The following is a 15,298-nucleotide window of genomic DNA, read 5'->3' on the forward strand; positions in this document are numbered from 1 at the left end:
TTCCCAGGGTCACTGCAGTTCCATACTTAAAATTTCACTGTGAGAAAGTGATTCTGAGGAACTCTCCAGAGTGCTGCTGCTCTCTGCCAGCTGGGTACCACATCGGGGCCCATGCAGCTGCCTGGTACGAGGAGTGTTGGCTCTGCCATTGACCCCTGTCTCTCCTGGTGTCTCTTTACAGCAGACACTAAGCTTGGCTGTAGTTGTCCAGCATCTTTTGTTTTCACCAGCTGAAATAAATGATAATAAAGTAAAACCTTAGTACATGGTAGACCCAAAGAAGCAAATCAGTGTATGTAAAGCAGCTGCTTGACAGGAAGAAACTGTCGCCCCTGAGCAGAGGGGGTCAGGTGCTCCCTTACAAAGGGAAGAAGGTCACTGAAAGGCAAGAACTGTGTGACTATAAATGTGATCTCTCTGCAGAGAGGAGAAATTTAGTAAACTCTGGAACAATATGAGAGCTCCATCCCTGGCAGTGTTCAAGGCCGGGTTGAACACAGGGGCTTGGAGCAACCTGCTCTAGTGGAAGGTGCCCCTGCCTATGGCAGGGAGTTGGAACTGGATGAGCTTTAAGGTCCTTTCCAAACCAAACTGGTCTGTGATTCTATGATTTCAATCTAAAGTGTCACAAGACTGTAGCATTCCCTAAAATGTTAGGGCCTACCCAGTGAACATTCATCAGTACTGTTGGCAATACTCTGAACGCAGGGGGAGAACATTATTTTTTTTCCCCAACATGTCGAATGCAGGCTAGATGGAACTGCAGCAAACTCTTACATAACAAAATTGTCCTTTTGAATAAAAGCTCTGGAGCAAAAAATGGCCAAGATACTAGAAAATGTAATTTTGCAGCTGGAATATGGAGATTTAACATTACAAATCTAGGTCACAGTAGTGACTGGTTTGTTTGTTTGGTTTTTTTTTTAACTTTCCAGCCCTATGGAGTTCAGCCAAAGGAGTTCATTTACTTTTGGCTTTAAGAAAAGAGCAAGGAAAGCAGCCTTGCTAATTTGTGAAGTGGAAGTAGCATTTGCCTTAAGGGACTTCTAATAGGTCTTCAAAAGCTAGGAATTAAAAAAGAGTATATTCCTGTGGAAACTGTTGGAATTTTTGAAAGCCTTTTTTAGAAGTGTATGAATTAATGTTGATTCAGGGCAAGAAGGCTCAGATTTTCGACATGCTTGGCCTCACTTTTACTTCCAGGTCTTCACTGGGAACAGCCCTGGTGCTGGTGTGGGACCAGGTGAACCTTAACTCAGGAAATCTGTTCTAGTAGAATCACAGCATTTGCTACTTACCTTTTGTTTAGAAAAGAAGAGCTAGCTTTGAGGAAACCTTGTCTGGTAATGGTTAAGATAATAAATATGTGTATGAAATGTTTTACTATCCGTATGTGCACAAATACTAGCATTACAGATAAACTAAATTAAAAGGATGTGTAAATGATATCCTTGGAATTTGAGAAGAAAGACCACTCAGAAGTTCTGGTGAAGGATTTACAATTGCTTTCAGGTTCAGCTAATCTGATTGAAAGTAATGATTACTTTAGCTTTGTAGAGAGAAGACTTTCAAAATAAAGCTTGGGCAGCATAAATATGACAATGTATAAAGTAATAATATGTGAACAGTTCAGGTAATTTGGGTTTTAAGAGTAAAGTACTCTCAGAACAGACTTGTCTTGGAGAGGCCAAAGTGTTAATGTCACACTGCTAAAACTTTGCATTTTGAGTGTTGAAAGTCAGTTTAGTTTTGGTGGCTGCCGCTCTTAGCACTCCCCTTCAAAAGTCAATAATATCTCAGTCTCCCTGTAAATTCAGGGAGTGGGAACTTCCATGTGTGACATCCTTCTGGGGAGTGTTTTCCCATGCCAAGGTGCAGGGAGCACGTGGCCTAGGCACAGTTTGGGAAGGATGAGATGGTGCCTGCAGCCGCTGGGGTTGCCTGGTGTGATTTCTTGTGTTCCCTGAGGGAAGCCAAGAGGTTGTAGCTTGATTGAAAATTCAGAGGGAAAAAAGGAGAAGATATTTTCTGCAAGTTCATAAACATATTCCTTTTAATTAGTAGTCTGTTGGAGTAATGTCCTGACAGGAAGAATAGAGAGAGTGATTATCTAACAAGCTTGAATGTGATTAGTGTTTTTGCTTAATGTGTACAGAAGTGAGGAGCACAGTGCTGTTAGTTACAGTTTATTTAGTGTATCACAGGTTTTGTCTGTGCTACATTGAATGAGAATTTTGTCCCTTTTATTTTCTTAAGAGGAAGTATGTTTTTACATAGTGTTTTTTTTAAACAGCCTGCTTGATCAGACTTTGGCAGAGTAATCAGGACTCCTTTGCAGAAAGAGAGTACTCATACTGTTTTTTTTAAATGCTGTTATTTTATCTAGGTCCTGCCTCTCTGCTGTTACTTGGTTGAACACAAGTGTGTGAGGCAGCTCAGGACATCTATCCTGGGCTCAGCTGGATGAGCAGGAGGCTTTGGTGGGCCATCTGTGGTGAAGTGGTTAATCTTCACGAACAGAAAAACATGAATGAAATTCATACAAAGCACAGAGCTCATAACTGCTCAGCAGTGTCCATTTTAACCCTTTGTTACAGGTGTAAAAAGGTTTTAGAAGGCTTAGTAGGAGATGTGGTGGAACTGAGGCAAAGGGTCTGACCTTCCCTGGAGTAGAAGACCTTTCATAGGAAAGGCAGACTGAGAAAGCTGGTGATGTTCAGCCTGGAGAAGAGAAGGCTCCTGAAGGGGAGACCTTAGAGCAGCTCCAGTGCCTAGAGGGGCTCCAGGAAACCTGGAGAGGGGCTTGGGACAAGGGCCTGTAGGGACAGGACAAGGGGGAATGGCTTTAACCTGCCAGAGGGGAGACTGAGATGAGCTCTTGGGCAGAAGCTCTTCCTTGTGAGGGTGCTGAGGCGCTGGCCCAGGGTGCCCAGAGAAGCTGTGGCTGCCCCATCCCTGGCAGTGTTCAAGGCCAGGTTGGACACAGGGGCTTGGGGCAACCTGCTCTAGTGGAAGGTGTCCCTGCCTGTGGCAGGGGTTGGAACTGGAGGAGCTTTAAGGTCCCTTCAACCCAAACCAGGCTATGAAAAGTGCTGGGCCAGGCTGTGCAGGGCTGGGAATGACTTGGAAGTCTTTGCGTACCATGTGGCCTTGTGCTATTCATTGCACAGTAGGAGTTTTAGGAAAGGTGCTGATAATGTTTGTTAGTATAAATCATCAGGTAATTGGGTATGAGAGCACTATGGGTTACCTCAGCCTTCAGGTCAGTGAAAAACTCTTGCAGAGGCAATGCTCTCAGTAAATAATTTTGAAGAAAAAGCATTTCTTTCACCCCCCTCCTCGAGAATTAAAATCCTGGATAAATTACTTCCGTGTGTTGCACATTGAAACAGGATTTGCTTTTTAAGCAATTCACGCCTGTTATTTTAAACTGCTTTCTTCAGAATCATTAGCTGTTAGAAACTACTTTTTGGTAGTAAAGAAGAATATTACATTTGCATAAATCCATTAAGCCCTTTTTCTGCCTGTACTGTTTGCCATGGCATGTTTACCTTTGCTGGTGTTAAATGAGGTTGTTAAACTTCATTATACAAACCTGCTCTGTGTAAGATCACAAGTTATTTTCTATTGTGCTTTAAAGTGAACACAAAATGGAACACAATGTTATACTTTGGAGGGCTTCTTCATTCAGGTTTTAATTATGGAACTGAACACGATACATTTTAAGGTACGCAGCTGGAACAAAACAGTCTTTTTGCAACAAAACAGTCTTTTTGCATATGCTGCAGGTTTCAAATTTGTGCAGTTTCATCACAACTTTTTACAATAACTGATTGGGTTTAAACAATTTATCAATCTGTTTTGACAGAAATTAGTGTTGAGTTTGCATGAATATGCAAGGTCAGGCGGAGACAGGCATGAGGCTGTTTTCCTATTTAAAGAAGTATCATTTAACCTTAAATCCATTCAGTGTGTGTGTGTACATATGTATATTTGTTACAGAAGCAAAACAGCTTATTCATACAATACCAGGCTGTATCATATACTGTGAAAAAGCAGACTATGAGCCTTCGTCTGTTTAGCATAGTTTAATGCTAATTGCTTTTCACTTCCTTTATGTTTACTCTCTGAAAAGCAGTTCCTATTTGCACTGGATGGAGGAGGCAGGGAAGCACCATTCCTCTTCATCCTGCAGGTTTCCTTCTCTGTCAGAGAATTCCAGAGTTTGCTCTCAACTATAAGTCATCTATCTGTTAATATACCCTCTTTATCGTTTTAGCTTTTCTGTGATATAGTTTGTTTTTATTGGGGAGCTGCTTATAACATCTTTTTAATGGTCTGCTTTGACTTCCCAGAGCATCAGAGAACCAGAAGGGAGCTGGAGGGAAGAAGACCCCAATGTTGTGTGGTCAGTATCCAACTAAGAGTGAGGGGAAGGAGCTGAAGATTGTGGTACAGCCGGAAACCCAGCACAGGGCTCGTTACCTGACTGAAGGCAGCCGAGGCAGTGTGAAAGACCGGACGCAGCAAGGCTTTCCAACTGTCAAGGTAGGCTGCTTAGTGCTGGGTGACTCCTTCCCAAGTGATGCTTTAGTAGAATGGTGCAATAGGCCTAGAATCTCTTTTTTTAGAGGAAGTGGGGAGACTTTTCAGTCTCCTTGCTGTAGAGAATGTAATTTCTTGCAGGTACCAAGAGGTCTTATTTGCATCACAGAGTTACAGGAGGAAGGAAGCTTTATGTCAAGGCAATGATGTATGTCCCATTAGACTACAATTACACAAGTTCTCTGAATAGACAGACACTTGAAGCATGCAAAAGTAGGATAGTGAAATGCTGTAACTGTACTTAACAATTGCAGCCTGTTCCCTGTATAGACTTGATATCTTAAAGTTTAGGTATTGCTGGTCACTCAGTCTGAGGCGGGAATGAGCAGCACACAGTTTTGAATGGTGTCCTCAATCCTTCTGATCAAGTGGAAGGATCTGGGTAGAGCAGATGCAGTTAGGAATCCAGGCTCTGGCTGTACAGCTGGTTCTCCAGCATGCATTTAGCTTCTTTGTTCGTCCTGCTTCATGTGCAGAGAAGAAAAGGATGACTGATGAAATTCCTCTTGCTCAGAGAGGGGGAAAGCTGTTGGTGATGAGGCTTGCCAGCCTCTGGTGCCAGAGGGCTTTACTATAAGTTCTTCAGAGGATGGGGACCAAAGCCCAGAAGGAAAGGAGGAGCTACAAATGGAGAAGAAACAAGAGGAAAAAGGCTACAAAGAGATCTCTCACCTTCCTGCTCAGAAGGGAGACATTCAAAGGCTGTCTGCCAGTGGCTGCACACTAATGCCCTGAGTGTGAATCTGCAGGTATTGTTTTTTTCCCTTGCATAGTCACAGAGCTGTGATTTGACTGGAGTTGCAGACACTTTGGGTAGTGTCTGGAATGCAGTCGTGGATATGTACCAGCTGTTTAGAAAGAAGAGAGGAAGTCATATATCACGAGGAGCTCCTTGACTGCACAGATGTCCAGCATGAAATTGGAGACCAGAGGAGGAAAGAAGTTAGGGATAATGTTTTGATATCTGTTACAGACTGCCTGACTGAGAAGACAGTAGATGATGCAGGAGTCTCCTGCATACAGACACCTCTGACTGTGGAAGATTTCAGCCATCTGTCCGTCTGCAGGGTTACATAGGTTGGTAGAAGCAATGGAAGAACTTGAGGGCTGTGCTTCTGAAGGCTTCCTAATGCAAATGGTAGAGGAGCTTACCAGGCATAAAGCTTTACTTGACTTAAACAGGAACAAACAGAAGAATTGATGTCACTGCAACTTTTGCGATGGTATTTGACAAGAGTGGTGGCAGTGAACTGAATACAGGCTGGCACTGCATGCTTGTTGGAACTGAGGCAAATGTCATCCTGGTCATACTGGGAGGAGTGTGGCAAGCAGGTAGAGCAAGTAGACAACTTTTATCTGTTATACAAATAAGAAAGGGAAAAGACATTTCTTTTTCTATTTTTTGTTAGTTATGCCACTTTGAGAAAGCAGCAAATAAGTTCTTAATCCAAACTAATTTAGCAGGTCCACAAAGGAGTGTTGTTTACGGTAGAGCCCCTAAAATTTGTGCTGACCACTGCTGACAGACTACAGAAGAATATACTTATCTTTGACGTCCTGTTTGACAGTGTTAGAAACATCTCCAACACTTCACTCTGTTTGTCCTGAGTAATGTAGAAATCCAGTGAAGTTTCATAACAAAAGAATCCATTCATATCATCCTGTTGCTATGGTGATTTAGTGCTCATTTATGTGAAATTTCTTAATGGGCCTTTGTTCATCTGAATTTCCTTTTAATTCCTTTCCAAGTCACCCTTTAGTACCCGTCAGTGAAAATTCTGTTTGGAAGAGTCTCATGTTACTGAATTCCTGGAAGCTCAGGCTTGCCTTACCAGTAAGCAAACTAGTTCGTATGCTGCATATCAAAGTCTGCCAGGGCTGGACAGACAAAATGAGTCAGTGGATCTTCAGGAAATCTGATTTAGTGGGAAAAGGACAAAAGGGCTTTTGGTTTATGGAGGGTTTTTTTGGGGGGTTTGTTTTAAAGATAGGGAAGAACAGTGTAAAAATATTGCTAGTTCAGAAGAGATCTGGTGCTTGCTCTTCTCTGGCAGCATGGGCAACTATTCAGATGCATTACTTCTGAGTAGACTGAGGAGAAGCAGGAGGTTCTGTGGCCTAAGGAAAGCCATGTTACTTGATGACTTAGAGCTAGAGAGACTGCAATCAATAGATAACATTAAAATTGTATAAACAAACCTTAGTTAAGTGACTTGGCTGGCAAAAGAAAGATTATCCTGAATGCAGAGTGTCAGCGGAGGTGTCCCTGCCATCAGCAGCATGTTCATGTTGTCTTGCTAACGGTATTGGAAAGCTGGAGCAGTTACCACCCAGATGATGCGAGATGCTCTTGCACACTATTCATACCTTCTTCTAACAAGAACACCAGGAAGAAAAGCAACACTACTCAGCTGCGACGATGCTCTTTGTAGCCAAGGAGGCCTTGGTGACATGACAGAAAGACTGTCCATTCAGCTTTTCATGTAAATGGTAGAATATCGGAGTACCCCTTACTCCTCACTGCTTTTTGACCACTTGGTGAAATTAAGTCCTCTCATAGGCTGTTTTCATGGTCTCTTCACTTGTCCTCTCTTAGCTCCTGAGCTCTGTGCTAGGAACCCTGCCTGATAGCCTTTGTTTCCTACATGGGAGCCTATCAGTTGGCCACCTCCAGAGATTTTCTGGCTTTGCCTATCCATAATGGTCAGAACCCACCCACCTCATTGCTTATTGCTCCTTTTGGACATGAGTAGCATTCTATTTTTACCAATATTTGCTCATTTTTTCCTTTTCCAAACTTGCTAAGAACTTCAGAACTAAATTTTCAAAGTTTGACAGGGATAAATCCCCTACATTATTCTCTGGAGGATTCTGCTCTCATTTGCATCTCCTTACTAATGAAGATTGCAGTTTCTTTCAGCAAGTTTTGACTGGGCTTCCAGGCCTAGGATGAAACATAACATTGGCACCCAGAAATTCTCTAGCAACATTTGTGGCTTAATGAAAACATTGCAGATACTGGTTTTATCTCCCTTAGAATGCTCTGGCAAAGAATTTCTCTCTCACATGGGAATCTGGCAGCGACCTAGTGTTTCTTTTTTACTCAGAGTATTTTTCTTAACTGCTACCTAAAAAAAATAAAATTACTTTGTAATACAATGCCCAGGTTTACTTCAAGACTTCTTTTACATCAAAGTAAAAATAAATTTTACCTGTTTATTAAATGACTGTCCTTTAATGAAAGAACGAATGGCAACAGATAAAAAAAATTAGCATTTTGTTCATAAACTACATGAAAAATTTGTGTTCCTTCTTCCCTTAGGATTCTTTCCTGCAACACTGGGAGCAGATTCACTTCAAATTCAGCTGCGTAAAATGTTTTGTGTTTTAATTAAGAGGAATTTTATTGAAATACTTGATTTGTGTTGCTGTGTTTCAGCTGGAAGGTCACAACGAGCCGGTGGTGCTGCAGGTATTTGTGGGTAATGACTCTGGTCGAGTGAAGCCACATGGGTTCTACCAGGCCTGCAGAGTTACCGGGAGAAACACTACTCCCTGTAAAGAAGTGGATATAGAGGGGACTACTGTTATTGAGGTTGGACTGGACCCAAGCAACAATATGACACTTGCGTGAGTAGCTTGCTTTTTTTTTTTTTTTTGTAAAAAAGTATAAATTATTAGCTTGTTTTCAGAAACTGATTTTCCTCTTTTGATCAGGTGGGTTAGTAGTTAAAAGTCTGAACATCTTGGAACACACCAGGTATTGAGAGAAGGTATGGGTGTAAGAAAAACTTTTAAATCGCATTCTCAGTTTGCTTAGTTTACTTAATTTGTAACCTGGTCTTCCTTAAACTTTATCAATTAACTGTTATGTTAGTTTCATGTTGTGTTTGATCAATAATGTGCATATTCAAACATGAGGTGAATTACAAGCTGGTTGGTGATTCTTCTGGTTGTCTTGTCTTCTAACAAGTAAGAATTGTGAATCAGATGCAAAATTCAGATACAGTGATTTCCTAATAAGTTTTCACATATATCTTCAGGTACAGAGAGGGATTGATTCTCTTTCAAAGAATTCTTTTCAGTAGAACGTGTTCCTTTCAATGGGTATGTGGTTGAAAGCTGCCACTCTTGGCAGCTTGTCTTGTATCAAGAGAAGAAATACTTATTCAATTGACAGTGTCCACTTCCTTAAGTAGGATAATACAGTTTGTTAATAAACTGCATCAATTTGATTTTTTTTTTAATGTAAAATATATTCCCGTGATAAATTTGGAAACTGCGTCTTGGAGAGTAATTTTATAATTGTCCTCAAAACTACATGTAAGTGTAGAGATGCTAGAAAGATGAATTTTGAATTACCTGGGAAGCAAAGATCTGCTTAGGCCGTTCTCTTGTAAGAAATCTTGATGTCTCAAAATAAATCTTCCTGGTATTTCAGTGACACTGTAGCACTTCTCTGTTGATGGTAATGCCGGTACCACCTTCTGAATCACACTCTCCCCTCCTCTCTGCTCCCTAGGTGTTGCTTGTTGGCTTTCACAAAGCACAGAATTTTGTTGTACTCAGATTAGATATCAGATAGTCCCTATACTTTTTTGAATGTAGAGCCTGAGATCCTGGTAAAATGACAATATTCTTCTTAGCATATCATGCTGTATTTGGTTGGAGTATTTTTTGTTCTTTTGCTTGAAATAATTTTGCATCTAGCATGTCTTTCTGAAAGTTAGCACTGCCTCTCTCTCACCCTGGCCTTGTAGACATTTGCTAGAGGGCCGCAGTTATGACATGTCTATCACTTCCACGTTCCACTGAACATTAAAAATAATACGACTACAGTAACTTTTCTTCTACTATTCTTTAAGTGAATGCAGAATATTTTGTAGTAATAATCCTACATACCCAGATCTAGCCCCAGGAATGGAAGAATGAAGACCTGTGATTATAAATTGAATGCTAACCAGAATGACTTGTTACACTGCATTTTCTGTTTTATTCATACTGTTTTATTGTTCCTTCCTTCCGTAATCCATTACAAAAAGGTTTGGGTTGGAAGGGACCTTAAAGTTCATCCAGCTCCAACCCCTTGCCATGGGCAGGGGCACCTTCCACTAGAGCAGGTTGCTCCAAGCCCCTGTGTCCAGCCTGGCCTTGAACACTGCCAGGGATGGGGCAGCCACGGCTTCTCTGGGCACCCTGTGCCAGCGCCTCAGCACCCTCCCAGGGAGGAACTTCTGCCTTATCTCCAACCTGAACTTCCCTGTTTCAGTTTGAACCCATTATCCCTTGTCCTATCAACTACAGACCTTGATAAAGAGTCCCTCATACAAGTCATGTGGGGTTGAATTGAAAAGCGAGCTATGTAAGGAGAAAAGGTTGTATAGATATTTCATGTAAATGAAAAAAAAAAGAAAAAAGAGTATTTCAGTAATTACTTTAAGAGTTTTGACTTGCGGCCTATGTAACTAGTTGAAAGACTATTAAAGATGCTGAACATACTGAACTCTTTTCCACTGTTTTGTGTTGATAGGGTTGATTGCGTGGGAATACTGAAGCTAAGAAATGCTGACGTTGAAGCTAGGATAGGGATTGCTGGCTCGAAGAAAAAAAGCACACGTGCTAGGCTGGTATTTCGTGTTAACATCACTCGCAAAGATGGTTCAACTTTGACTCTTCAGACACCCTCTTCCCCAATTTTGTGCAGTAAGTATCAAAATAAAAAGTTGGTATTAGTGGACTCTGAATTTTAGCGTGATTGCCCTAGGGAAAAGAGCCCACCACAGTGTTACTCCATGACTGTTTCAGAGTTGTTATGGCTACGATCACATAGATTAGTTTTTATTTGGGGTGGTTAAATGACTGACAGAACAGTTAAATGACTGACCAGTATTTAAAAGTAGTTACAAATTTCCTCATCTTCTATTAAATGAATCTTTACCTTTTAAAAGGTCAGATTTTTATTTTTTTTAACTTGTATACGATTTTTTGAGACGAGTTTTAATCTCTTCTGTATTGTCACATTCATCTGGCAGGTTTCAGTGACCAAAAAGACTTCTAATGACTTAGGGAGCATGGCTCTCTACCACTGTTGTAGTTCGCTGGGCCAGAGGCTGAATCTGTTCCGGTTCAGTGCAAGAATGAAACTTTTTATAGCTCTTTATGAAAATGCTCTGTTTAGCACTGAGCACAGATGGCTGCATTGACTGGTTTCATTATATTGAACAACAGGGAAAATGAAACCAGAGGAGGCTGCAGTACATCAGGGGCTGCATGCGACTACAGAGCCTGTAGCAGCTTCCAAGTACAGGGAATTCTGCTGGTCTGTGAAAGAGGAAAAATAGGGAAATGTGTTTAATACAGCTGTTGATGGGGTTACTGATATTTCTTGATGAACAAGAAGATAGGCGAGCTTGTTCCACATGTATGAAACATACCATGGTTACGCAAGCTCCTTGTGTTGTGCTCTTTCTATTGTATAAAAAGTTCTTGGTTTTGGTGGGTTTTTTGTTTTTCTAAACCCTGTCAGTACCTATTGTGTCAGGGCTCCTATTCAACTCATCAGAAACTGCAGCTTTGTTGCCAGTGAAAGAACAGATTGGAAGAGGAGATAATTAAGACCATGTGAGCTTCCACATCAGCGACCACCATGCGGTTCCAGTGCTGCAGGCAGCAGGCGATTTGGCAGATGTGGCATGTGGCCGTTCCTCCTTCTGCTCTTGCAGAGAATCCCTGTGCAAGACTCGGGGGGACCAGGAACCCAGCAAAAACCCTAATAAAGCTGATAACCGAAGATGTGTCACAGCTGATGCAGGGGAGGGCCCTCTTCCTCCCCTCAGCCACGTTCTCTGCTTTAGGCAATAGTTTGACATTTGGTGTGCTCTTCCAGAACTTGGTGTTCCCATCCCTCTCTCTTCCTCTCCTGCCACTTTTTGCTAAATCTTTCTTTTCCCAGTGTTTTTTTAACTGGTGGAGCTCTCAGAAGTAGGCATTTCTGTTGTTAGACATAAGTACATTTGCTAGAGCTATAGTGGTTTCTGTAGCTCCATTCCAATCAGTGTAGCATTGTAGTATCTGACGCTAATTTAAAGTTTTAAGAAAAAAACATTTTCTATAAAATCTCCAAGAACTCTATCTGCATACATTTTGTTTGTATCATTAATTTACTGTTTAAAGATAAAGTTAGTTAAATCATAGCAGAAATGGGAATAGAAATCATCTGGTGTTTTCTTAAGCACGTAACAATCCAAAACTTGCTACTGTAGGTAGAAGCTGAGTGTCTGAGATGTTTTAGAACCTGATTTTAAAATAGGCTGTTCAACTAAAAAAGCTGTATTTGATGCAATTTCTGCTCAGCTTGTTGGTAAAGCCATTCTAGTACTGGCTTATGAGGGTCCCTTGTAGTCTTCTTTCTGTTTGTTGAATGCAGCCATTTATACTTGTAACGTAAGTTAGCTGTATCTTGAGATATGAGCAGTGAGTAAAAAATGGAATATATGACTTGCTAAGGGCCATTATAAGAAAAGGAAGAAGGAAAGAAGGATGTAAAAGTTATCCTTCTATAAATAAAGTTCTAAAAAAAAAATAACAGTAAAGAGTAAATTGAGTTAGTTTTTAGCAAGGTGGGGGTTGGTCAGTTGATAAGAAATTCTTCCTAATTGTGTAAGTTGCCAAGAGATTGCCCAGGAATTTTGTAGCATCTCCGTTGCTGGAAGCCTAAAACAAAAACAAAATACTCTGGTTAGACTCATGTGTTTGAGGAATAGTGTGGGTAAAACTAATCGTGATGTGAAGGTTGAGAGGGGAATTCTTGGGGCTTTTCCAAGGCTTCTTAACTTACATCAAAGTTACAGTGATTTCCAGTAGGCCTTAGCCAAACAAACTGTGCCAGTAGTACATACTGGCTGATCCATGTGGCATAAAATGTTGTTGTATATAAAGCTACTCATTTATATAAATCGTATCCTCAGGCACATTACACCTGGTTTGTTTGCTACACATATCTTATTACAGGTGTGTACTGTACTTTCTCATAATGAGGTTTACATTATCACTCATCACAGCCTGCTTATGTTGTGTTCTGTCACTAATATTGCTGTCAAAGCTGCATTACTGTTCCTGAAACTGTAGGAAAGATGTTGAATAGATGCAGGCTCTTTATTTAAGGTCTGTGTTTTAAATAGGCTTTGTTCACTTGCTAGCAAACCTAAATCCAGTTACTCTTTTCAGATGTTCATGTGTCTTTAGCATATTTAGTAGTTGTGTAATGGTTGCCTAGGAACCTGCTGCAACACTTGTAGAAGGATCCTCTCTGAAAGGTCGTCAGATAATTTGGAATGTTAAAGTGTGTATCTTCTTCTATGTAGTAAGCCCACAGAGTATTGTTAATAAACATTAAAAGTAGGCCATTTAAGTGCAAAGCACAAGTACAAGCTTATGCCACTCGGATTTTGTGGTGAATAGAAAAGGCCTTTTATTACTAGAAACTGGAATTATTTTATAAAATACGAAATGTGACAAACTCATAATTTTAAAATGTATGTCTATTTAAACTGTCTTTGGTGCTAATTTTCATTTAACACACATGGTCTTATTGGTTGATGCTTTAAGAAGCATAGAAATAGCTTGCAGCAAAGACATTGTAATACGTATTACTGCAAATCATCATCTGAATTGCTGGCTGAGAGGTAGAAGTTCCCAGGGATGTAAGCTGCATTCTCTTTGCTAGTTCATAGGATATAAATTGCTATAATCCCCAACTACACACACTGACTTTGCAAGAATTTCTATTAACTGAAGTATATAATTCTAGAAAGTCATAAAATCGTGGAATGGTTTGTGTTGGAAGGGACCTTAAAGCACATCCAGTTCCAACCTCCTGCCGTGGTCAGGGACACCTTCCACTAGAGCAGGTTGCTCCAAGCCCTAGGTTAGTTCTTGTACCAGCCAGAAAGCTAACTCGTGAAAAAAAAAACAACCCTGAAAAGAATCCAGGAGAATTAAATTACTGCTTATACCCTTTTGCATAGGAGGACAAAATAAGCTTTATATTAAATGGATAGATTTGAAGATGTGCTTCAGCTGTGTCTAAAGGCTGATGCATTTGTTTATTACTCTCTATGCCAGGAAATTACAGAACCAAAGTTTCTTGAGCTTTAGCTCTAAAATTGAAAGTTTCATTTTGAGAATTTAATAAATACAGGAGAAAAGGGAAAATATTATTAGTGGATCGTTCCCTAACTGTGATTTTTGAGGCCATCACGTTTAGTGAGGAAATAATAGAAACGGTTATTGTCTGAAAAGCTTTTTTAATGAGGGATATGGTAAAGGAAGAAGGTGAGGAATTATTTTGTTCTTTCTTTTATAATACTGTAAGTTAAAGCTTTTTGTTTTGGATATTGATATTTTCTTCATTTCAAACTATGTTTTTTTTCAATTGCAGCTCAACCAGCAGGAGTTCCAGAGATCCTAAAGAAAAGTCTGCACAGTTGTTCAGTGAAGGGTGAAGAGGAAGTTTTTCTAATTGGCAAGAACTTTCTAAAGGGAACAAAAGTGATTTTCCAGGAGAATGTTTCTGGTTAGTGTGAAAGAAATAACAGCTTGGGGTGCTGAAGAGGGCATGATGCTTGGCTTTACGTTGGGTGATAAAGTTCAGCTGTAGAGAGCAAACTGACAACCAGAATCAAAGGGACTAAAATAAATTTCTTTATATGGATGCACAATAAATTATGCTTTTTAACTTTCATTTAGATGAGAATTCATGGAAGGCAGAAGCTGAAATAGACATGGAGTTATTTCATCAGGTACTTCTGTGTTGTTGTTACTACTATTACTATATTTAAATAAGAAAAAATACTCTGTTTCCAAAGAAAAATCAAATAAGCCTTTCCCTCTTCCTGTGCATTTCTAGAAATAATATTCCTTTTCTTCAAATAAGTTCTTTAATGAATCTCATTCAATATCATTGGTTTGGATTTACGCAAGCACAATTGTTCCTTTTCTAATTGAGAATTTTAATACCACAGTAAGAGTGTGGTATATGAAACAAGTCTTTGCACTTACATACAGTTTAATTAAAAGGCCTAATACAGTTTTTCCAGTAGCTTTCCTAAGGCCGTGTGAGATTACTACTAAGTAGAAATAGATGGTGTACGCCTTAGTCTTTATAACTGGCTGGATTTCTGTCCCACTATGAGATGTTTTACAAAATATTTGTTTCTTCTTTTGCCAAAACTGAGTGACTTTATGGACTATTGGACTGAAATTAGAGAAATTATGAGATGTAAGTGATGTTTGACAAACGTCACCTTGCTCCCATCTCCGTAGGCAGTATTCCATGTGTGCACTGATAGAAATGATTTCTCACTTCCAGTGGGTAGTTGGGGAATAGAGAGATCCCTCACCACTATTCCTGTTGGGGAATGACTGCAGGCCCATTTTTTTGGTGTCTGCTCGGTGTTAAATCTGGTTAAGTGTAACATGAAACTGCATCCTCCATCTCTTCACACTGAATACAGAGACCTCAGTCAGCAGAACACGAAGTGTCTGAGTCCAGCAGAACTGATGGCAAATGGACTGCAGTTCAGTAAGGCACGTTAGGCATAAGCTTATGCATAAAGTACTGGACTTTCTGTGTCTTTCCATTTGAACTGTAGGTAGCCAATGAGCATCATATAGGCAGATTATTCAAACCGCT

General features: G+C 40.2%; 1 protein-coding gene across 1 annotated transcript in view; it reads left to right on the plus strand.

Moving 5' to 3' along the window:
- Positions 1-15,298, plus strand: part of NFAT5 (nuclear factor of activated T-cells 5, tonicity-responsive) — a 37,202-nt gene that overhangs the window by 14,261 nt on the left and 7,643 nt on the right. The window contains exons 3-7 of the mRNA XM_010024452.1: positions 4,356-4,548; positions 8,045-8,235; positions 10,136-10,308; positions 14,045-14,179; positions 14,353-14,405. Coding sequence (XP_010022754.1) covers positions 4,356-4,548; positions 8,045-8,235; positions 10,136-10,308; positions 14,045-14,179; positions 14,353-14,405 — 745 coding nt within the window. The remainder of the gene's footprint in view (positions 1-4,355; positions 4,549-8,044; positions 8,236-10,135; positions 10,309-14,044; positions 14,180-14,352; positions 14,406-15,298) is intronic.

This window comes from Nestor notabilis, unplaced genomic scaffold, assembly GCF_000696875.1.
Source record: "Nestor notabilis isolate BGI_N333 unplaced genomic scaffold, ASM69687v1 scaffold9701, whole genome shotgun sequence".
NCBI lineage: Eukaryota > Metazoa > Chordata > Aves > Psittaciformes > Psittacidae > Nestor > Nestor notabilis.